At 50.9% G+C, this 23300-nt stretch overlaps 3 protein-coding genes across 3 annotated transcripts in view; 1 reads left to right on the top strand and 2 right to left on the bottom strand.

Moving 5' to 3' along the window:
- LOC113203901 (mucin-5AC-like) overlaps window positions 1–23300 on the top strand; it is a 142005-nt gene that overhangs the window by 14294 nt on the left and 104411 nt on the right. Inside the window, exon 2 of the mRNA XM_026418834.2 lies at window positions 8744–8843. Coding sequence (XP_026274619.1) covers window positions 8744–8843 — 100 coding nt within the window. The remainder of the gene's footprint in view (window positions 1–8743; window positions 8844–23300) is intronic.
- Window positions 3773–10456, bottom strand: LOC113203904 (uncharacterized). Its single transcript, XM_026418838.2, has 5 exons — window positions 10290–10456; window positions 7734–7972; window positions 6814–7424; window positions 6536–6728; window positions 3773–6445 (listed from the first exon to the last, which is right to left on the bottom strand). Exons 2-5 carry the CDS (start codon window positions 7969–7971, stop codon window positions 6141–6143), a joined length of 1347 nt encoding a protein of 448 aa, XP_026274623.1. The 5' UTR covers window position 7972; window positions 10290–10456; the 3' UTR covers window positions 3773–6140.
- Window positions 12498–23300, bottom strand: part of LOC113203903 (mucin-19-like) — a 14252-nt gene continuing 3449 nt past the window's right edge. Inside the window, exons 2-5 of the mRNA XM_026418837.2 lie at window positions 17153–17218; window positions 16753–16894; window positions 15051–16519; window positions 12498–14715 (exon numbers count right to left, since the gene is read on the bottom strand). Of these exons, the coding sequence (XP_026274622.2) occupies window positions 13369–14715; window positions 15051–16519; window positions 16753–16894; window positions 17153–17218 (3024 nt within the window). The 3' untranslated portion in view covers window positions 12498–13368. The remainder of the gene's footprint in view (window positions 14716–15050; window positions 16520–16752; window positions 16895–17152; window positions 17219–23300) is intronic.

Below are 23300 nucleotides of genomic sequence, written 5' to 3'. Positions count from 1 at the left end.
CCGCAACTCCTTATAATTGCGGACGGGAGGAGCGATGTGCTCGGCCCAAAGGACACTCCGGTTACAGCAGAGTGTGATAATGGCCAGCTCTGCTCTGACTACCCATTACAAGTCAAGATGCGCCCGTCAAGTCATGTGTGTGTGTGTGTGTGTGTGTGTGTGTGTGTGTGTGTGTGTGTGTGTGTGTGAGTGTGAGTGTGAGTGTGCGAGCGCGTGTGCGCTACTCACCCCCAGCATGCTGCACGCCGCTGGAGGCAACACAGTCCCAGCTGCTGCACGCATAACCCAACCTTCAGGGTCAGCAGGAGAGGACCCAGATTCCTCTCATATTCTTCGGTGCAGGGCTGATCGTCTAGTCAGATGCTAGATGCGCTTCCACAAACAAAAAGACTAGCTGAAGTTAGACCAGTAGAACCAGTATAACTAATTAGTTTCTTTTGGAAAACAATAATATGCAGAATGAATTGTACGTAATTTGAAGGATTATTTCTTTGTAAAGGAACTAAGATTGCATGCCATCAATTTTCGGACTAGTGTGTTTAGCTATTTAATTTTTACCATCGGCGCTTGTGGTACTTTGCAAAACAATACACAGGAACGGGACGTGTAAAAGAAGTTCATAAAATTGTATTGACTTAAAACATTTTAAAGAAAAGGCACCCTGTTTCTTTTAGTATGGTTTGTTTGCGGTGTACTCTGTATCTTTGCCCATACATTTCGGGGCACTGCCATTACGACACGGCAAAAGGGTTAATTGTGCGGACGGATCAAAAGGGCTGAAGCGCCAGCAATAAGGCGGCGCGGCGTCGGTAAGCACCACGCGGGTGGTGAAACGTCTTTTATATGTGTATGGTTAAGTGAATTCAGCTCATGCTCTAAATGAGAGGAGTGTCTGTTTAGCAAACACCTTCTGCACTCTTCGATTTCGACTGTCGCAAAGTGCAGTGTTTGAGGTCCAGCATCCACTGAGCAATAAAATTTCATGGCGGGCACATAGAAGTCACATTGGCGGAAGACAATGCGAGTAGAGCACTGCGTATTGCCTGTTTCTGACCTTACGTCAAAAAGTACCCATAATTCACGGCAAATATGTTTCCCTATCCGATGGGGGTGAGCGTACGGGACCTTAGACGGGGCATTGCATGTTAATTGTGTATTGTCAGGGTCGGACAGTTGCGGGAAAATGTCATACTTATAAACTTACGACGTGTTGGGTGGAAGATGTTAATGCTGCGTCGTGTATTTTCAATTGGAGCAGCCATCTCGGAGATAACAGACGGACTCACACTGTTTATCTAGTGTGCCTGTAAAGCTTAAGTATACTTTTTAACTAGTGTTTTTGCACCAGCATATGCTAATTTATCAAGATGATAATTATTGTTGAAGTAGTTTATTCCTGAAAACAACATGAATTTCGTGTTCCACGTTTATCTTTGTTTTACAGGCCTGTGTCATACCTTAATAAGACCAAGAGCGTGAAAATGGTAGCATCAACTTCAGGGGAAGGATGCAGAGGAGACTAGAGGCTGTTACAGACGCGTCTGAGATGAGGAATGACGCCTGGCTTGTCCGACGGCGTGCTGCGCAGGCTCCGAGGCGCGCTCTTCAAACTCACGGCCAGCCGTGGCCCCTCATCAGCCTCGAATGTCAACTGTTGGACGCAGTGTCACACAGAGGATTAGTCTAAATGAATGTCGCTCATTTCAATGGACGCTGCAGTGTCGTCAGCATCATCCTGTTCAAGAAGATATTAAAAAGACGCTTGTTTTGATTTTTGACAGAGGACCGAGGCCGGAGTACCGGCCTTCGGCACAGTCCTTTTTGCGACTTCCGAGGAGTGGTATTCGTATTTTTCTGGCTGTTGCAAGTTACCTGTGCAAGAAGAGGGCAACGACTTACACGCCCACGCTTTGATCGCTTTTGGTTTAGTTTGTATATTCGAGACGCCAAATTATTTAGTGTGATCGTGACGTCATGTGTTAATGAAGGTGTGGAATAATCTGGTTGATGGTCCATGCATGATGAGAAGAGGAGCCCCTTCACACGTTGTGTCACCCACAAGGACCGTTGGAGGACTTTCAGACACCGATCGCGCAAAACTGTGAAATTTTATGGAAATTGCACGTTTTATGTTTTCGTTGTCATCGCCCTCATCGCCGTCGGCCGTTTAGTAACTACTTTGAAGTGGTCGGGCATAGTTACTAGTTGCCCTGCTATGTTTGTAAGGCGTCTATAGAAGAGATCCAATACGTGTAATTATCAAAATAAGGCAATACATCCGAGCTCGTTGTGTTTTTGCTGGAGGCTGTGTGCGGCTGGGTCGGCCGGGTCGGCCGGACCTTTGAGGTTGGGGTCACTCGCGCGGCTCCCTGGTCAGCCGGACCTTGGGGCGCACGTGCTGGACCTGTTATTTGCCAGTGGACCATACTTACTACTTTGGAGAGGAGAAGGGTGTCAATGCCTCGATAATTGCACGACGGCTTTTGTGTGCTAGGCGCCGCTAGGCGGGTGGGCGGGCGCATCGTGTTGCGTGTGCTTGGATTGTTTTGTCGGGAGCCTGGTGGAACTCCTGGCGCTCGCGAGGCTGCGTTGCGATCGTGTTGCACGTGGCGCAAATTATTGCGACAAATTTGAGGAAATTCTGGAGCAAGAATGTAAATCTAGGGTGTGCAGTATTTGTACGACATAAGTCGCGTGATCCAGGTTTCTTCTATGCGTCTTTGTGCGCACAGTTCCTCAACACCTAGGGGGTACCTATTAAGCACATCGCCTGCAAGAGGGGAAGGGCTAAAGAACCTATCAATTGATATCCGGATCCCTTTTACGTGCTGGCGGGTACTCTAAGGTGCGTTCTGTTTTCCGATTATACTGTACACATGCAGATAACACAGGTTGCATACTCACACGGTGCCATAAGGCGCCGTGGTGAAGGTCGGTAGTCAATCCCGCCCGCCAGCCTGCTCGCGGTACAGTAATCAGGAAAAAGCACAGCTGATCAAAAACCCACCCTGCAGAGGCTGTTGTTCCATTCAAGGCGGGACTCTTCCGCCACTAGTTAAATCGATGTTCTCGCTGGGGGTTGGGAGTAGTTCAGAGCTCAGTGATTCGGGTTAGGTTGTTTCATCTTCGCAGCTCTAGCTCTTCGACGAGCGCCTTTAAGTAGGGACAAGCTCCGTCGACCTAATGAACAGACCCCAGTATTCTGCTGCAAAGGGGTATGGACGGTATAAGTGGTAGGGACGTCCCACATCCCTGTGCGTTTAAGTAAGGGATGAGTCGTTGGTGGTACCTAGTTATCACCACAGCGCAAGGCACCCAGTGCAGGGACATAGCCTGGTGTTAAAAACACTGGACACCTCATTCGTCCGATATATTCCCATTATGTTCCCAGGTAAACAGTGCAACAACGCCCCCCCCTTTTTTAGCAAGCTCTTGGTCCGTATTGTGTGTCCGAAATATTACTTCTCTGCGCTATTGCGAAACAATTGGTGTACCTCCATCATGGAGGTCAGTTCAAATGTATCATCACCGCCTCGTCGCGAACGTGAAGAGCTCTGCCGAATTCACTGACACGACATACGCCTGAGCTGCATCGGGTCCGGTCAAGGTAAAAGTTTAGGTCGCTGATTTCTTCCTCGGTAAACGGGCCTTAACCTTTATCTCGTCCATCTGCCTGCTCGTCCGGGTGTCACCTTCCCACCAGCAGGGCCGGACGGGGATCACTATCAGGGTCAGGAGCACCGCTTCTAATTAAGATCATAATTACGATCAGTTTTTCGAGATCACTCAGGATTTATTATTTTCGCCGACTCCCGTTTTCCAAACAAGTGCAAGGACTCCTCCGGATCGTAGGTCGTTTAAGTGTACACAAACTGGTCATCACGTGTCGTGTTACATAGGAAAAAATTTGCCCGTTTTCTTTATGAAATCCCAAGAAATTCTTGGGATTTCATAAAGAAAACGGGCAATTATCACTTAGGGAAGTCAAGCCGTGCAAAAACAAGGAATACATAAAACTCAATATGAATGTTTTGCTCAGAAATACACTAATTCTGTAACTTAAATTCCCGTATTGTCGTGGATTCATAAAAAACAAAACAAAAACAAAAAAACAGCCAAGTATAGCCAATCCAAGCTCTCATAGCGCCTGATAGGTAGGCAAAATCTTGCCTGCAGTGTATGCGTGTACTGCGGGATGGGCTACCCTGAGTATCGCAGGCGCCCAGCTCTCCCGGAATAATGCAAGTACTGAAAGAATGTACATTCTCGACGAGAAAAGATAAGAACTTTTCCTAGTCCTATGAAAGGCTGAAGAGAACTGCACTCTACGCAGTGAAAAAAATGCTGAGTCTATACAAATAAAAGTTTTGCCCCAGTGCTATAAAAGTAACTGGGCTTCGAATTTTGTTTCTTGCATGGACTTTGGTCCTTTTTTTACAGCATTGTTGACACTGTTTAACTTGTACCAAACTTGAAGAAAATGTTGGCAACGATTCATCCTCTCGTCGCCGCGATAACCCTGGCAGGGCGTGAAAGGCGAAGGGCGCGCCGGGAGTGATGGCGATCGGCTTGTGTTACATTACTGTATTTAATGCCGCCGTAATGATAAATGCGAGAGCATTGCTTTCTTGCCGAATCGGAACAACGAACTTCGAGGTGGCATTGGTTGATTCCACTGCTATTCGTTTAATTCCCAGTTTTCAGGCTATACAGCAGTAAAAAATTGTAGTTTTAAGAGGATTTGTTAAACAGGGGGGCAAGCGGGGTATGTCTGCATATGTCTGCAAATTCACCTATATTGTAATGAACCAGCAAGAACTCTGATGATTTTCTTCACGGGATACAAAAGTATACACATCATAAGTGTATACCCACTAAAATGATTACAATCTTATGAACTTTTTAATTCATTATTTCATGGCTTACTGATTTCTTCTAGGTAGCAGACTCACGCCGCGCACTTAAATAAGTATACTGTACAGCATGCACGCGTGCGGGTGGGTTACCTACTCGCACGGGGCCGTAAGGAGCCATGGGCAGAGAGGATAGGCAAACCCGCTCGCACCCGTGCATGCGGTACAGAGTGTAACTACAAAAGTGCGAGGCGTGAGCCAGCCAACTGGTCCTGGTACATGCTCAGACTGCATATTTTTAATACGCCAGTAAGAAACAAACGTTAACACTCTGTGTTATCTGCGAAACGAAGCACTAATGAAAAAAAATCCCAATGTAAATAAAACTAAGAAAACTCAGCTGTTGTGCATATAGGAGTTATCGTACGTTGATCATCGGCTGTTTTGTTGTACGGGACGGTATGCAAACCCGGAACACTGAGGACTGAGGTGATCGCTTTGACCATCCGGTACCTTACTGAAACTATGTTCTCGGTGTGGTTGCATTAATATGCGCCCCACAGAAATATCCGTTGACCACCAGAAAGATTGGTGACTGTACAAATATTAAAAAAAAATATTTTGTGTGTTTTTCTCCCTGGAAATCTGATTCAGGTAGAGCTCCCAACACAGTGCCGATGCGTGGGCATGGGCACGTAACAAGTGGTAGGGCAGACCCCCGTTACGCTCGTGCCCCTGTATGAAATGGCTAGTATAAACGACCCTAACAGATTCGTTCAGAAATTGTTCATACGTGCGTAATAAACAATCCGTAGGGTGAGCATGTTAACAGTCAGCCATCAATCGAAAAGTTCAGAAAAATTTGGTGTGTACGTACGAAAAAGTTTTGAGCTGTCTCAGCTGCTCTGAGAAATATGTACAAACTTTAAAGTTGCGAATCCTATTTGACTATTCAAAATGGTAACTGAATAGTTCCCATAGGAAAATACAATACACGTTTTGAGATGCGTAACTTTACGAATTCAAATGGTAACTTGGTAAACGTTGCGAGACCAATTCTCGCTTACACTTTGTGAAAAAGGTCCCTTTTTAAATGAGACGAATAATTTTTACAATTTTACAAGTCTAGTCATGCTATTAGAATCCACTAATACAGTAACGCCAACATGACTAGTATCTATCAATAGATGGCTGCTTTGGGTGGAGCTTTCGTCACTCACTCAATTGCATACTCCGACTAAAACCAAAACCTCCCGTTTCCATGCAGATTTGTCGGGGATAAGGCGTTCAGGCTTCCCTGGATTCGTTCTCGAGGGCGCCGATCTCTGCGTGCTCTTCTACCAGGTGAAGTACGCGTTGGTGAAACTCCTTGGGCAGGGCGGCACACAGGTGCGCCTGCGTCGCCTGCGAGTAGTAGTCGACCGGCCCCGGACCCTTGGGCAGAAGGCTGGGGCTGAAGAAGATGGCGGGCAGCATCCACAGCCCCATCCAAAGGCCGAACGGCGCGCGCCTCCGCATTTCCACTTCCAGCTGTGCCCTGGTCAAGGGAATACCTGTCGCCACGATCGTGCTCGTTGTGTGCTGGTCAACAGCTGGGGGAGGGAGATGCAGATATATTTTCAATCCTGGCGTAATGTTAAAGAATGGAAGAAAACGATATCCACATTCGTATGTGGTCGCACCTGGGTTCGTTCCGGCCGTCTCCTGCAGCGTCTCACGCAGCGAGTCAAGATACTCGTCCAGAAGTTGTTGGCGATGCACGGTACGCACTTCCCTCGACACACTCGTGTACAAGAAGTGTAGCAGGTCCAGGGCGGGCGACGAGCAGCGGATGCCCGCCAGGTCGATGAGCTTGGTCTCGCACGGATGCCCGTCCTGGCCAGCAAGGATCAACATGCTGCATTACTTAGCATGTGTAGATTCGAACCTGCACCGCGGTAAAGTTTAGTGATGAATTTACCTTGTATCTGAAGAGCAGGTTGTTGGCCCAGCAGTCACCGTGCGTGAACACGGCCGGCACCTCTCCATCGTCCGTGGGTGGCAGCACGGCGTCGCACATCTCCCGGAAGATGCCCGGCGCGGCGGCGCGCGCGGTAAGCCGTCGGCCGAGGTCGGCGCGGCCCGAGCGCTTGAGGCTGAGCACGGCCAGGGAAGCGGCGGCACCCAGGGTGGACGAAAACACGGCCTCGGCCTCGGGGAAGAAGATGAGCTCGGCCGTGTCGGCGCGCAGCCGGTGGAAGGTGGCGGGGTCGGCGTAGCGCAGCGCGAGGGAGGCGCCGTGGAAGCGGCCCAGTGCACGGAGCACGAGCGCGGCGTGTGCCTGATCCAGCTCACGGCCGCGGGGCGGCATCGCGAACCCTTCGGCGGCCAGGTCCTCCAGGACAATGTGGTCCGGCCGCTCGGTCTCGGAGGCGTGCAGGCAGCGCGGCAGCGGCAGACGGCTCCAGGAGACAGCGCGCGCCAGCGCGGGCACCAGAACCGAGTACGCCTCCGTCTCCTTGGCGAACGCCGCCAGGCAGCGGAATCTGTCGCGGTCCGGCGCGCGCTTCACAATCACGCTGCGCTGGAAGCCTGGTAGAACACAAGCGCACACGTGTGTTTATGTAATGTCACATATTTGAAGTGTGTGAATGTAATGTCACTCACTTGTAGGTGTGTGGTTGTTCTCATGTACATTTAAGGAAATTAAAATGTGAAATTATCACACTTTTGCCTCCATGTGAACGAACATTACCCACACACCTACAAGTGTGCGACATTCACACTCTTGTGTTTCTGATGCAGCGCTGTGGAGGGATCGCAGTCCCTGCGGAGTAGGCCGCCCAGCCGGCTCGGAGTGAGCTGGGCGGCCTACCCCTCGGGCGTCCCCAGAGTCCTCACCGGTCCCGTTGCCGCGCACGCCCCGGGCGGTGTTCCTCGTCACGATGCTCGAGAAGTTGTCCCCCACCTTGCACCCTGGACGCACGTCCAGCCCGTGCAGGCGCAGGTCGCCGTCGCCCTCGGCCTTCCGCAGCGTCCCCTGGTAGAAGGCGAGGTCGAGCTCCTCCAGCTGGGCCTGCTCCGTCACGCCCTCCAGCGCGCCCTGCTGCTGGAGCTGCACCATCGTGTCGGACGCCATCCTGGGTGGAGAGTACACATGGTGTGTGAGCTGCGGCGTCTTTTCTGTTCTAGCGATACTGCTTTGGTACCGGATGCAAGTGTGCCGGTGGGTTGCATACTCGCTAGACGATAGGCCCACCCGCACGCCTGGACCCTATGCAGTAAAAGAAAGGCGGCCCAAATCACACACCTCGCCGGAAGGTTGTGGTCAAACTAAATTTTTGCTGACCTTGCAAGAAAGGTGGAGATGGTTGATAGGATAGGATGATTTAACAGTGCAGGCACTATATCCATAGAGATTGCAGATGCAGTCCGTGTGAAGCATTGACGCCTCACTATGACAACAGCGATCATGCACATATTTGTTGGAGGTAGAAAAACGTGTGAAAGATAATATGCTCCCACTTAAAGCAACCGCTCTTATGGCCACACGAAAAGTAAAGGAGTGAGCGTTGATGGATCCGGGAGAGCGGTTTTACTTTACTGTCATTCACTGGGCATTGAGATGACTTTATAAGAGTGATCTTGGCCGAGATGACTCGAATTGAGCAATGTTTTCGTAAAACAGATGCATCCGTATCACTTTTAATGAGTGATGCAAAGCTAGGCCGCTCTATTTGGTTAATGTAAAAACACATCACTGAAGTAGGTCGAGAAAGATGACTCCCACATTTACAGTGCATCAGAAGACTTTCTGCTACCACAGAAAAACGTTACACAAGATCGACAAGTAATTCACGTCTGGGTCCGTTATTGCCGAAACTTGCCTAATGAAGCGATCTACTTTTCAGGAACTGGACGCGCAGCCTCACAACCAGATGCAGCGCAGCAGCGCCGCCTCAATAGGCGCTACAGTCTTAAAAATCGGGACCTGTTATCGGCAAGAAACGGGTAAGCAGATAGTTTCCTTTTCTTTCCTGTTCATAATAACTGTTTCGCTTGGCTCAGGTGGTACTCCCCCCCCCCCCTCTCTCTCTCTCTCTCTCTCTCTGCACCCAGTGTCGCATTCCGCTGCCCCCCCCCCCCGTTTTCACGCTCGGTGCTAGAACCAAGCTCAAGGCCACTTGTTCCAAAGACTCTCTAGCGCCACTGCGCTACCAGCAGATGCGCCCGCCACCCGGCGTGTCATTGGGTCCAGCCATTGTGGACAGCCAGACTTAGCCTACTCACGATGTTGTATTGCAGCAATATTTGGGTTCCTACTTAGTATTAATGAACCGTTTGAAAACAGAGGGTACTAGTGTTTTTAATTTCGATACGTCACTCCCCCCTGAACCTACGGACAAACCTACGTAGAAATGATGGCGAATTAATTCCACGAAGGTTAGATGAAACATCGTATTCATATCTTACTCATGTTAAACAAGCTCGTTTTTTTTTCTATCTTGAAACCAATTTTGCGTTACAGTGTGTCTGGAACTCTTAGCGAATGTTCTCATTAAGAATTTTTGAACGTTTTTTTAGAATAATTCTCACACTGTTATAACGTTACGAAGAAAAATGCCAAATCCTTCCTATATACTAAGAATTTGGCATTTTTCTTTGTAAGGTGTTAACGGTTAACCGTGAACTTTTGTCCAAGAACCGAAAGTGCGCGAAAGTGGCAGTGGCCTGTACTCTTATTCTCACTGTCATTCAAATACTGTTACGTCACATTCTTTATAATGTGAATTGTGCCACATTATTTAGAATATCATGTCACACTCGTTATACCGTGACCTAGGTACGCCTATCATGCACTGAACCTGTGAAGGCAGAGCCATGAAGGGGTATGTCACAAGGACTGTGACGTGATATTCTAAATAATGTGACACAATTCACACTAAATAGAATGTGATGTCACAGTATTTGAATAACAGTGTATCCTGCTAGCAGATTATGACTAATAAATTCCTGATTTTAGAAGCTTTCAAAAACGTTTTAGTGGATGTTACATAAAATTTAAGGGGATTTCAGGCTAAAATGCACACTACTAAATGCTCGCAAAGAATATGTTCGTATTTTCTTTGCAGCTTGCAATGAATTCTGCAGTATTGTAATACCAGCTAGTTCTTGGCATGTTTGCAAACTATTTCTTTTCAATGCGAACAGATAGTTAGCAAGGATTCTGACAGCAGCTTGCAAAAAATTTCTTTGCAGTAGAACTAATTATTGGCAATACAAATCCTAAAAAAAATCTTTGTAACGATGCAAAGATTTTCCAGTTGCCAGCGTTTTACAGTGTATTGGTAGATGGAGCGTGATTTTATGATTGCTGGTAGACTCAAAATGATTTGGGAAGTATATCCTGTTGCACACAATGAGGAATGGTGGTTTGCCCCCTCACTCTCGACTCACCCTTGTTAGCCGTGACGTGGGTCCTCGCGGGTCCTGGCGCTCTGAGCGCGGCGCTGCGGTCCGGTCGGCAGCGGGACACTGCACGGAACTGCTCGCGGGCCCGCCCCACTCTCGCACACCGCGGCGCTCAAGATTTGCGCACGGCAATACATTTGCGCGCGGAGGGGCGTCGGTTTTAAACGACCGCCGCCGGCGATAGTGCGCCGCTCTGCGCATGCTCAACTTACTAGGCATCTCTCTGTCTCTCTCTGTCTTTTTCCCCGTCACACTCCGAAGGTGTGGACAAAGGATTTGCGCACGACAAATGAAAGAAACCAGAGAAAGGGATGCGGTGAATGGCGATTCATTAGCAGTCGTGCTCTTGGACCCGCGAGATGCTGCGGGTGTTGCGGGCACGCACACACACACGCTCACATACGCCCCCCCCCCCCCCCCCCCACACACACACACACGAGAAGTGCAGGAGCCAGCCGTTTGCTTCAGTTCGGCAGCCCGGGTCCGGCTGGCACGGTCGACCTTGCACAAGGCCCTGCCACGGGGTCTTCAGTGCAGACGTGACGATTGTTCACTTTCCGCGGAGACGCTGCTTCCGTCAGGGAAGGCTTTGGCGGAGGTGAACGGCCGCTCATCGACTATGCAAAGTGTTGCAGTCGCAGACAAAAACCTCCCCTTCGGCGTTGACTGAAATAGTTGGCCTTTCATGTTCAAACTAAATGGATCTTTATCTTTTATTCGGGTGATTGCTTACGGGTGTAAGCAATCAAAATTTCGGCACACATTTTCTGCGTTAATTGGAACTGTTTTATGCATTTGTTTGTACGAAATCGTTTGTGTTTATGTTTGCGCTCAAATTCGTACGAAACGAAGTTTACAGTATTCTTTGTCTAGCGCCGCGGGGGCGGGATGTGAGTGGTTCAGGCAACGTCCTTCTCGTGTAACGGAGGCTTTATCTCGCGAAACCACGTTGCGACAAAACGACCTACGCGCGCCGCCCTACATTTATAAGATTCCTGTGATATCCAGGAGACCTAGCTGGCTTCAACTTATCTGGGCTTAGTGATGTATGGCCCAGGAGGCTCGCTCCCAGAAACCGGCGCGCTTGAGTTTTCAGTTTTTTTTTTAAATTTCAGTTTTCAGAATAATCCCACACTAATTATTTTCACAATAATTCTGCTTATCACGGAATTTTCGCGTCATGCAGTACATGCACTTTCATGAAAATTTCGAGATAGTATCGTAAAAACACATAGCCACAATATTCTCATTTTCATCTAAAGTTATTATCAATACATTGCATCGAGCATTGCATTCATTGCCTTTATGCATTGTACACACGAGATTTTTGGTAATTGCGACCTTGAAAATTTCCCGTTTGCATATCAGCGAGTTTCCGAGCAATCGATTGGACAGACAAACAAATAGTTTTTTGTTGAAATGACCGTTGCCTCCTCTCCTTAGAGAGGTCTGTGACCCGATGCGATTCCCTCGGCAGGTGTGGCCGCGGCACGTGGCGCTGCTGCACGCTGCAGTAATGACTCTATCACGTGGAGACGCAGTACAGTACATCTCAGAGGCTGTGAACTTGCGTCGGGTGCATTCATCCTGGAACACGTGTTGGTCAAGTGAATTATTTTTTTATTTTAAAGCAAAAATATAAAGCTCAATAGTGAATTGTGAAGTAAGGACGTAGTCACTGCACAATTTTCACAAATGAGTCAGCTCGCACGAAAAGAACCGTTATTTTCCGACAATTATATCGAAAACCGAATGGATTTCTTACCCTTCTTTTTCTTTACCCTATGCTTTACCGAAGAGGATAATTAACAATTGAATTGAGTGAGCCATTGGGTTTTAAGTACACAATAAAGTTCTCTTAAAGCGTAGCTACGTAGATTTCTAATTTTATATGTCTAATTTAATAGTTCATAGTTCGGCACCGAGTGCGCTTTAATTCTCCAACCTTGACCCGAAGTAGTTTTTCCTTTTCTTTTTACATGTGTGCGCAAGGTTGTTTGTGCTGTATTGACTGCAGTCGAGACTTCCCACACTAGTGTGCTCCGATGATTGGCGCTCTCCGGGCTGAAGGGAAGGATGACCGGAACTGTTATCATTGTCACTCTCACTCAGAAACAAACTGAAAAGGAAAGGGAAACAAGTCCAGTGTCGTGGGGTGGAGTTGGGGGGGGAGTCTTCATTACCTGCACGTGCCGTTGGGCGCTGCGGCATGGCGCATGGCCGAGGATGAGCGGACAGACGCCTTGGTTATACAGTCGGACGTTCAGTGCAACAAAGAACCGCAAAGAACGATTGCAGCAGACGGGACGATATTGTAGACCATGACCTGAGCGCACTTACAAATTTAAAGATTGTTTCCATACGGTCTTTAAAAAAAATGTTTTGTCTCAATGAGAAGAAAATGTGATATTTTGTCAAGAGTTACTGGAATCACAGATTTTTCTTTATTCTTGTAATCAGGCTTCATATACGCCTCAATGGCGTCAAAATAAAATAATATTACAATATCGTCGTAGTATATACAAAGCTATTTATGCCTACATCTTCTTTTACATTCATTCAAAATAAAAAAAACTGCATGTCTCAATGATAACAAGTGCAATACAATTTAACTTATCTCTATACACATTGGCACATACTTTATTGACGAGACATCGCTCGCCCAACATGACTGTCACCTTTAGAAACAACGAGTAGCTCCGAATGCGATATTGTATATCCCATTTGTCGATTTGCAGTTTTCCATGTTACAACTTGAATACACTTGGCTGACAAATTCACACCATCACACGGAAACAGTGTAATTTAGGGCTAATTTAAACTAAGCGTGGCCTCAAAGGATCTGGGTTAACCGTATACTAAAAGCCCTTACTTTGGGGTGGTACAATTAAATTTCCGGCTAATTCATCCTGCATTTGGAGGCTACAATTAAGTTCAACCACACCGTTTCCTGCGTTTCTTTCTAGACTGAAACCAAATACGGCGTTAGTGTGTGCCGAACGAGAGGCCCCAATTGCCATAACGCTCGTGAAATGTCCAAACTCAACCCCCCGACCTTTCAACCTCAGTGACCTCTGTGTCTTCTCTTGAGGTTGCGGATTCTCACTCCGAACGGAATTTGTCTGCCACTATAGCTGGCGAGGTTGATCTGTATCTCAGTGGAGGGTGTCGACGGCGTGGTGCTAGGCTGCTGCTGCGGCGCCCTGCTGCTACCGAGTGAGGACGCAGTGACGTTCTGCTCGAGCGACCTGACTGTCGTGTCGTAGGTCTCCTTCGCGGCCTCGACGTGCGCAAGCAGGATCCCGGGGGCCTTATTCTCGGTGATAGCGTTCTCGTCTGCGTCGTGCCTAGAGTACGGCGGCCTGTTTGTGGATATGGACGAGTAGCCCGGGGTCACGGCATAGCCAATGGGTGCGGGCGACAGGCTGTTGTCACCGGGCGGGTCCAGGAAGGGCGGCAGCAGGTCGACCTCGAGCGCGCCCTCCTTGGGCTGGCTGACGCTGTGGTCGTCTGCGCGGTGTGTGGTCGTGGGCTGGGCAGCGGTTGGGCTGGACGTGGGTGTGGAGGGTTGCTGCTGGTATTCGACGTGGTGCTGGGAAGACAGGGTGGCCAGCGCTAGGTACTGCGCTTGGTTGGGTGTGGTCGGGTGCTGCATCTGGGGCTGGATGTGCTGTGGGGCAACCTGTTGGACACCCTGTTGGACATTCTGTTGGACACCCTGTTGTGCACCCTGGGGAACACCCTGTTGGATGCCCTGCTGTCCACCCTGTTGGACATCCTGGGGGACACCCTGTTGGACGCCCTGTTCGACACCTTGTTGCCCACCATATTCAGCACCCTTCGTGAAATCCTGTGGGAAACCCTGCGGGACAACCTGTGGGGCTCCGGTCGGTAGCCCCGTCTCGTACTGGGAGTACTGCTGAGGATGAGTGAATGGATGCCACCCAGTCGTGTACATCCACGATCCTGTAGAGGACGCATTGGCGTCGCTGGTGGGCAGCGACGGGGTCGTGCCCGCCGCCCGGTCGTTGAGGTCGCGCGCCGAGTCCGTCGGTACCTGGACAGGGATTCGCAGCGGGCTAGGCTGTGAGACGTGGATGTCGTTGGGGACAGCAAACACGCCGCCAATGATGCCTCCAGGAAAGCGCTGGTACGCGCTCGCGCCGCGGGCGAGGTCCTCACCACCATCCTCTGACACTGTCGACGGCGAGGCGATTGGTGACGGCGTGGTGGTTGTGGTGGTCGTGGTGGTGGTGGTTGTGGTGGTGGTCGCGGAGGTGGTGGCCTCCGGGGACGCCTCGCACACCGTGTCGAACCACCAGTCGCAGACGAGCAGCTGCTGGTTGAACACGGAACCCTCGGGGCACATGAAGGAGCTCTTGAGGCCCGCGTGCTGGCAGATGTGGAAGACCTGGAACAGCCAAGCCGAGTCGTTCACCAGCCGCTAACTCTAACGTTAGCTAACGCCCCGCTGCGCGGCGCCACGACCTTGGCGGCCCGGGGGGAATGACCACTGCGCACAAACTACTGCGTCTGACCGCTCCTAGAGTGTTTTGTTTTTGTTGTGCTACGGAGCCTTTCCTAGACGCGCCACTAGATCTGTTTGATGTGATATGTTAGGTAGATATCGCTACTCCAAGGTGCCCTCTCTACTCCAAAATTTCAGGACAAAATTTCAAGATTGGCAGCCGATTGTTGCAAAACTAGATTTGCACAAGAGGAATATCCAAAGGAATATCTGCTCACCTGGCAGCCGGTCTCCAGGTCGGCGTAGTACCCTTGCTTGCGCCCTCTGCAGGAGAAACTGGTCCTGGGGATCCTCTTGGTCGGCTCCTTGTTGTGGCGGGAGGGACCGCGGCCTGACGACAGGTCGTTGGACGACCCGTCGAAGTGGAAAGCCACGTCGTAGTCGCCCACGCCGGAGGGCGGTGAGAACCAGTAAGCACCCGTGGCCGTACCGCCGGCCGAGGCCTGCGGGGGCGTGCCGGCGGCGAACGGTGCGGGCGTGGAGGCCATGATGCCGGTGGGCTGAAAGGCTGCAAGCGCACTGGGGCTGGGTGGCCCCTGCTGGAACTCGTTCTGTGGCGAACTGAATCCACCCTGACCCTGCTGAGCGAAAGGAGAACCGAACGCACCCGTGCTGGGTAACGCACCCCTTGGCGGTGCGCTGTAGCCCCCGCCCTGAATGTCACTGGGCGTCGCACTGGACGCAGCCTGCTGAGCAGTGTTTGGTGCCCCACTGAACGCACCCTGCTGACCATTGTTTGGTGCCCCACTGAACGCACCCTGCTGGCCAGTGTTTGGCGCCCCACTGTACACAGCCTGCTGAGGGATGTTTGGCACCTCACTGAACGCACCCTGCTGAGCAATGTTCGGCGCCCGACTAAACCCACCCTGCTGATCAATGTTCGGCTGCCTACTGAACGCACCCTGCTGAGCAATGTTTTGCGCCCCACTGTACGCACCCTGCTGGGCAATGTTTGGCGCCCCACTGAACGCACCCTGCTGAGCAATGGTTGGAGTTTCACTGAACCCTCTGAATGATCCTGGTTGAGACCCGTTGGGGGTTTCACTAAATGGACGTCTCGTGTTGCTGGAAGGTGTGAAGCCAGGTGTAGAACTATCGGTGCCCCTACTTGATACCTCGTCAGGCTGTTGTCGGTCAAAACCGTTTGGCGAGGCTGAGCTGTATGTTCCGAACTGAGCCGCCGACTGTGGCTGCAGTGTTGGGCTGGGTGTCTCACTGACCCTGGGAGTAGACGACTGGAACGCACCTTGCAGGTCGCTGGCTGCACTGAACGTACTTTGCTGCCCGCCGGTTACTCGGAAAGATTCCTGCTGATGACTACTTGGAGTGCTGAACGCACCCTGCTGTTGCTGACTGCCGAACAGTCCGAATGTACTTTGCTGACCGTTCGGTACACCAAATGCGCTCTGCTGACCGTTGGGTTCTGTGACTGCTCCCTGCTGGCCGTACTGTGCCCCGGTGCTGGACGTCGTGAAGCCTGTGGTGGTTGGGGTGGCAGGCGTGGCCCCGGCAGGCAAGCTTGCCACCACTATCGGGTGGCTGGCCAGGCCTTGGTGCTGCGCGTTGGCGGTGGCCTTGGTCGTGGCGGGGTTGGCCGTGGCCGTGGCCGCCCCCTGGCCGCCGGTCGTCGACGCTTGGCCTACATCGCCGACTTGGGCGGGGAGTGGGGAGGTGATGTCGCCGACCTCTGCAACTCCAACGTGCTATCGGTTAGACAGGTCGCTTATCGACAAGCTGCGGTGCACTCACGCGCAGGTCGTCGACCTCGCGGATTACATCTCATCGGCCGGTCGCGCTTGACGTAATCGCCTTCGGATGACGAGATAGTGACGGCCAGCCTAGGCGCCGGGCTGCACTGGGCCGCGCCGGGCCGCACCGGGCCGCGCCGTGCGACCAGGCAGCCCATCGGGCTCAGCTCACCTGCGCTGGGCAGCAGCTGGTCGTTGAAGCTGGACACGGACGGGAAGGAGGCGGCATTGTGTCCGTACTGCTGCGTCGGGTGGGCGGGGCCGACGGCGCCGGGGTTGTAGTACAGGTGCCGCTGGTCCTGGCCCGCGGAGCCCTGTACCGATCAGTGACAATGGGGAAACATTCGCAAGAGGTGTGATCAGCGCCACTACTTTGTGCAGTGCGAGTGGGCACAGCCGGGGAAAGCCGGCCGCCCAGTCATCGTGCAGCCGAACGGACCAATGCATTGGCAGTTACCGGATGGAAATAACATTATTTGAGTGTTATACCCATGCGGCTGCATGGCACTGGGACAGGCGGCCGCACTGCCCGGACAGGCCTATGCCGCTCTGCCTCCACCGCCTCTACTCACGTGGTTTTGGGCAGCGGAAGCTGCAAAGAGGCACCACAGCGCGAGGGCGCCGGCCCACGACGACTCCTGCAAGCCAACGAAGAGGGCACGAGATGAGACAGGTATCGCTTGCCTTAGCCACTGTGAAAATTATCCTCGCAAATTCACAACAGTTGTCGTAATTTAAATTTACAAAATATGTTGTATATTTGTGGCAGCTCATAATATTCTTGCATTTCAACTAATTTCAAGTCGATACGAAATGTTTGTAAATTTCAGTACAATACTGCACGGCATTATTTACCCCATACCTAGGAACTCTCTAAAAATCATTTATGGTATGTGTCGTAATTTACGAACGTTATGCCAGAAAACAATGACTTTTGTTTTTGTGATTTGCTAACTTATTGTTTTTCCGATCCTCGACAAATCTTAGGGAACAATGTGTCCTTAAGTTATAATACAGTCGTAAAATAGTTTGCTCATGGTAAACTGGCTATCGAGCGACAATAGAAATAGTCGCATTTCAGATATTTGTACGATATTATTTGTTGTTTTTTCGATATTTTCTCGACATTAGCTCGATTGTTTCATGTTGGCGCAATCATGCATCAATAATATCAGCTCGTGAAACACAGTTACTTTTTTCCTCCCCCCCCTCTTCCTTTGATTGTGGCTCATGCTGTCCTAATAATTTTACCCCCTTCCTAAGCGCTGCTGGCGCCTGGCGCTGGGCGCCGCTACCTTTGGCTGACCTTCGCGGCTTATCGGCCGGGCTGGCGTTATGGGTTAAGGGTCAGGACCGTCGGGCAGGCCCAATCAGATCAGTTATTGGCGTGAGACTCACTTGTGTGACCAAAGGTCACCAGACGGCATGATGGGATAATGGAATAGTTTACAGCGATGCGGCCGACCGGCTCCGGTGACAGTCGGACGCTGCGCGCTTCATGCCGAATCACATTCAAATTATTCTCGGCAATTTGAAAAGTAAAATTACGCTTGGTAGCCGACCTTATTCGTTTCCTGTAGCTTGAGTGCAATATGCATACAATATCCATGGATTCACATTTGGAGCTGCTAGTTAGTGCGACTCACATGAGAGAAGGGAGAGATCATCGCTGTCACTAGCGCAGGGCAGGGTCACGCAGCGCTTCAGTGGCATGGCTAACCGCTGTCATAAAGTGCTATGCCTTATGCGTGAGTTTTATTATAATCCGCAAGGACGAAATGTTTTCACTTCACTGTTAAATAGATGCGAAGAATTTTCGATCCTTATAATAAAATAATTGGTTCGTGTTGAAAAGAATTAGTTCGTAAGCTTTCAGAAAACGTCGTAAACAATGGGTTCGTACTGCAAAGAAATAGTTTTTCTTGGCTCGTACTGCTATGCTTCAAAAGTTAAGTTGGAAAGAACATTGTACGTTATGTTCTTTGCAAGCATTTTGCAACATAGTGACATCTGTCAGCGTGTGACTTGAGTGAATGGTGGGTTCAAACTTGCTGTTGATAATGACTCTGGGAACCCAAGCGTGTTTGTGTGCGCAGTATTTTACTGAATACCTTCAATGCATATGCCTGTATGTTTTCAGGAGAGGACACACTAAAATACGAAACTCGTTCTTTCTTCCTCGTCGAGAAATTACACACGTCCGTTTATGCTTAGATTCATTCGGCACATTCCGGGAGAGCTTGGCGCCTGTGATACTCAGGGTAGACCACCCCGCATTACAGGCATGCATTGCACGCAAGATATTGCCTACCTACTAGGCGCTTCGAGAGCCGAGACGAAAGCTTTCATTTGCTGAACTTGGCAGTTTCGTAACGGCAATATGCGGACCAACTTTCTAGACGATCCCAACACAATGAGGTACCTTACAAAGAAAACAGCTTAGACGTAGAAAGACAAAACTAATGTTACTCTTGACAGAGATTCTATTATATTTCGATTGAGTTGATTTTCTTACACCAAATGAAAAATCGTCTTGTGTCGATAAGGAAATTGATCTTGGGTCACAATGTACTTTAAACAAGAACAAGAAACATATCTCTGCTTAGCAAGCCCGCCCGTGCCTACTCGCCGCCTGCATGCGGTAAGCAAGAAATTAGTATGGGGTTTATAAGACAACCTGCATGAAGATAGCTGCTGTATCTCTTTTAAATAGAAACACCGTACTTTTTTCCGATTTGGACTGATATATATTAGATAATCATTTAAATAAGTGGGCATATTGCAGTAAAATTGCATTGCCAAGCCAATCCGAAAGGATATCGGAGTCACATTTTGTGTCTCATAATAGTAAGGTATTACGCTCGGAATCAGTGTGGGGAGAGTTGCTCCCGTAAAACATACTTTTCCCGGCCCGTGTATGCTTTCCAATCTCGCTTCACACCGGCGGCCGACCCTGGCTGTCTCGGCAAGTACACTGGAAATCCAAGTGCACAAATGTCCGAATGACGAAACTCACACACCTGCAGGTGTGCGACAATATATTCACACACATGTAGTCGAGCGAATGGAGATTCATAGTCATGAAATTATTTATTTACCCGTCTCCAATAAGTGTGTGGATGGTTAATTGCTATTACATCCTAAGGTGTGTCAAAATTCTTTCGTACACCTGCAATCGTATGAATCTTTCACTAACCTATAGGTGTTCGACATTTCTGCACTTAAAATTCAAGCGTACAGTCCGCGCGGCGACTACCTCCCGTCGTGACCCGCCTCATTACAGTACTGCAGCCAGCGGAGCCCGCCGCTCAAACGCGCTATCTCTGTCCATCACATTCATGCAACCCGCAGCAACAAACGAACTTCCCTCAGCAGCGCCGCGCGGAAGCAGGTCGCCCAGATAGAATCTGCGTAAGAACGTGCGAAAAATCCGCCGCGAGAGGATCGTAAAACTGCTGGCGGTGGCTGAGCAGTGCCTCAGCTGCCGCTCTGGGTGCTCCAGGGCTGCTGATCTTGCCTGAGCTCGTCCCAGGACTGTCAAACAAATTTGTGTGACAAAATTCAACTCGTAAAATTTGTAGTTCAACGTTTTCACAAGATATTGCGTAGCCTGTTCCTAGTCTGGCGAACATCTGCCTTGTAAGTACTACTTATTGGCTTCAAACTATCACTATAGTATCAAAAGGACCGACGTAGCGAGAAGAAGCAAAAAAAAAAAAAAAAAAAAAAAACTGGATGGAAACGTACATGAGAGAGGCAGGGGAAAAAATTGTATGCGACGGCCGTATACGAGCCATCTGCTTGTGTGTCCCCGATGAATGAAAACTGTTGCAGGGAGAGGAGGCCTCGGCGTCGCGACGCGCCGTGGAGGTCAGTGAGGTAACGCCTGCGAAATGCGAGTAAGAACAGACCCCTCCCCTCCCCCTCCCACAAGCGTCGTGCCCCGCGCGGAGAGGACCCGGCCCTTTCACTGATGATGCGTCTGAAGCAGTTTACGCCTCTAACTCGATTAGCTTTGAGGCTTTATTATTAATGGGCGCTCTGATCGGCCGCCTTGACCTTCGTCGGCTTTCACCGCTGGGTGACGCTGACGCCGCTCTTGTTCGTCCAGCGAAAGCGCTGACCCCCCCCCCCCCCCGGACACACAGACACACTCACACGCGACGGCCGCCGTCCTCGGGGCAGAGACTCGAGCGCACGAGTCGCACGAGAGACGAGCGCGCCGTTATGAGGATGTGCGGTTGTCGTCGTCCGACGCGATGGTGCGGGCGGCAAACATACTGCGGCACTGCTAAACAGGCTGACTAATCTCGGAAGAGCCCCAGGGGGATTGGGGGTGAGAGGGGGGGGGGGGCAAGGGGGGCCGCTCGCGACGGCGCTGTGATGTCTATCATTGTGGGGCGCAAAACTTTTCCTGCGAGTGCATCACTCTCTCACGTGTGGTGGTGGCGAAATCCTTAAAATAATGCCACACGCTCGCCCGCTCGCCTCTCCCCTGCATTGCACCCGCCCCGCTCCGCTCCTCTCCGCCCGGCCTCGCCCTGCCCCGCCCTGCCCCGCCCTGCCCCGCCCTGCCCCGCCCTGCCCCGCCCTGCCCCGCCCTGCCCCGCCCTGCGCTGCCGTGCGCCCCGCTAGCTAGAAAGCCGTGCAAAGCGACAAACGTCAAGAACTACATGTCGCCCCCAATAACGAAGAATACCCCATTTCCTTTCCGACCCAGTAGCCCAGCCCCTGCCTGCACGCGCAGTTCGGGAGGAAATGACACCCTCTAACAAAAAACAAAGCAGCAGTGTGATCTGGATATGAAATCTTTTGGTACCCGGCGTTCCACAAAATAATTGTAATTTACCGGGTAGGAAAATATCTAAGACATAAATACAGATATTTAAATCCACTGATACAGTTGTCAGATTTGGATGAAGTGTTTAATTTTCAAAGGAAAATAACTCCCTATAAGTGTACAAATGGGCATTCACACATCTGCAAGTGTGCGACATATTCTGCCAATACCGTTTCCAGTACAGCGTTTTACAGTGCCTGCTTCCGCTTCCGTGTTGTGTCCGGTTCGTCTCATATCGCACTCCCCGTCAAAAGCTGCCCATGAGGAGGACAATGCCGTGCCCGCGGACTTGACGTGCGCATCATCGGCGTCCTTCCCGAACTGCTATAAGGATGCCGAGCGGCAGGGGGAGTGGGAGGGATCTCCTCGACGTCATGTGCAGAATGCGTTTGCGCGTTCCCTTTCTACGCGATCTCGGAAGTCGGCCAATGTCACGCTCGGTCACTGCCGGCCGCAAAATATCGAAGTGTATGGATTAAAACACTTTACATGTATCTTATGGGATTTCTTCGGCCGCGACGCAGAGGTCAAGGAGGGAAGTGGGGGGGAGGGGGGGCGCCTCAGGACCGCCTTGGCCTCCTGCAAGCTGCGCGGACTTTTGGGAAGGCGCCTCGCGGGACGTGAGGGGGCGGCGGCGCGCCAAATTACAATACAATAACAGTGCACTGCGCCTGAGGCAAGCGGGGTGAGACCGGCCAGAGGAGATGAACCAATAAGCAGAGGGGAAGGAAAGCAAACCGGACTATAGGAGGCCAGGAAAAGGAGGATTTTTTTGGTTTGGTTGTGGTCCTTTGTTTTTACACTTAAGCAGCAATTCCGTTAATGTTGCGACGATGTTGATGCAACGCATCGTATAACGGGGCGCAATAATGTAATAGTCGTTACCGTGCAAGGCGGTGTATGAAACGCCGCCAGTGAGCGGTGCGGGTCCAAAAACACCCACTATTACTAGTCCACGCGTGCGCCGTCGCGCCATTACCACGGGGCACTTCTTCACCCCGCGGAGCACCTCTCTGTTTCTGCCCCCCCCCCCCCCCCCCCCCCCCCCCCCCCCTCTCTCTCTCTCTCTCTCTCTCTCTCTCTCTCTCTCTCTCTCTCTCTCTCTTTCTCTGCTCAATCTGAACCCCTCCCTTTCCCCGTCTCCATCCAGTCCGTGACATTCGTAATGACACTGTGTGTATGCAAGAATAGCAGACGCAGGCGGCCCCGAGGAGGGCCCGGCCTATGTGGCCGGAGGGCACTGCAGTGGGTGTGATATTTTCGTGCGTATTGCTCTGTGCAATCCCTGGTCTGGTACCGCTGACTGCAGTGAGTGACGCGGCCAAGCTTCTGCACCGCGTTCGGGAAAGACGCTGCTGCGGTTCGATCGGTCACAACATTCGGTAGGGCACATAAAACTTGAATGTTGCTATAATAATTTTAGAAAAGAGAGTGTCTTGCGACGCCTTCTCTCCCGTCACTCGTAAACCATACAGTGCTCATAAGACCCCACTATCTCTCTCTCTCCTAAGTTTGTCGGTAGCGTATACTCACTCTGGAAACACAAATATGCATTCAACTCAGACTACCTGCCATGGAACCATTATCAATAAATGATCCATAAATGTGTATTCAGTTAAAACTGCATTTGAATTTCCAGAGCAGCAGGTTGCGCTGATCATTATTGAGGCTCAGCTGGCACTACAACAGTTGTCCTCACGACGGGATACGGCCGCGGCGCCGCTTCCTGATGAGTGTGTGTGTGTGAAGAGAGGTGCCGCCCGCTCTGCTCCGGAGCAGCTCATGTTCGCGTAGACGTGTAATGTGGGAGGAGCCCGCACCGCCACGGCGCACCAGGGTGAGAAACAGCCGTCGGGCTCCAGCCCGCCCCGCCCCGCCCC

The sequence above is a fragment of the Frankliniella occidentalis genome, unplaced genomic scaffold (assembly GCF_000697945.3).
Source record: "Frankliniella occidentalis isolate FOCC.00 unplaced genomic scaffold, Focc_3.1 Scaffold94, whole genome shotgun sequence".
NCBI lineage: Eukaryota > Metazoa > Arthropoda > Insecta > Thysanoptera > Thripidae > Frankliniella > Frankliniella occidentalis.
This window is presented reverse-complemented; position numbering and strand designations above follow the sequence as displayed.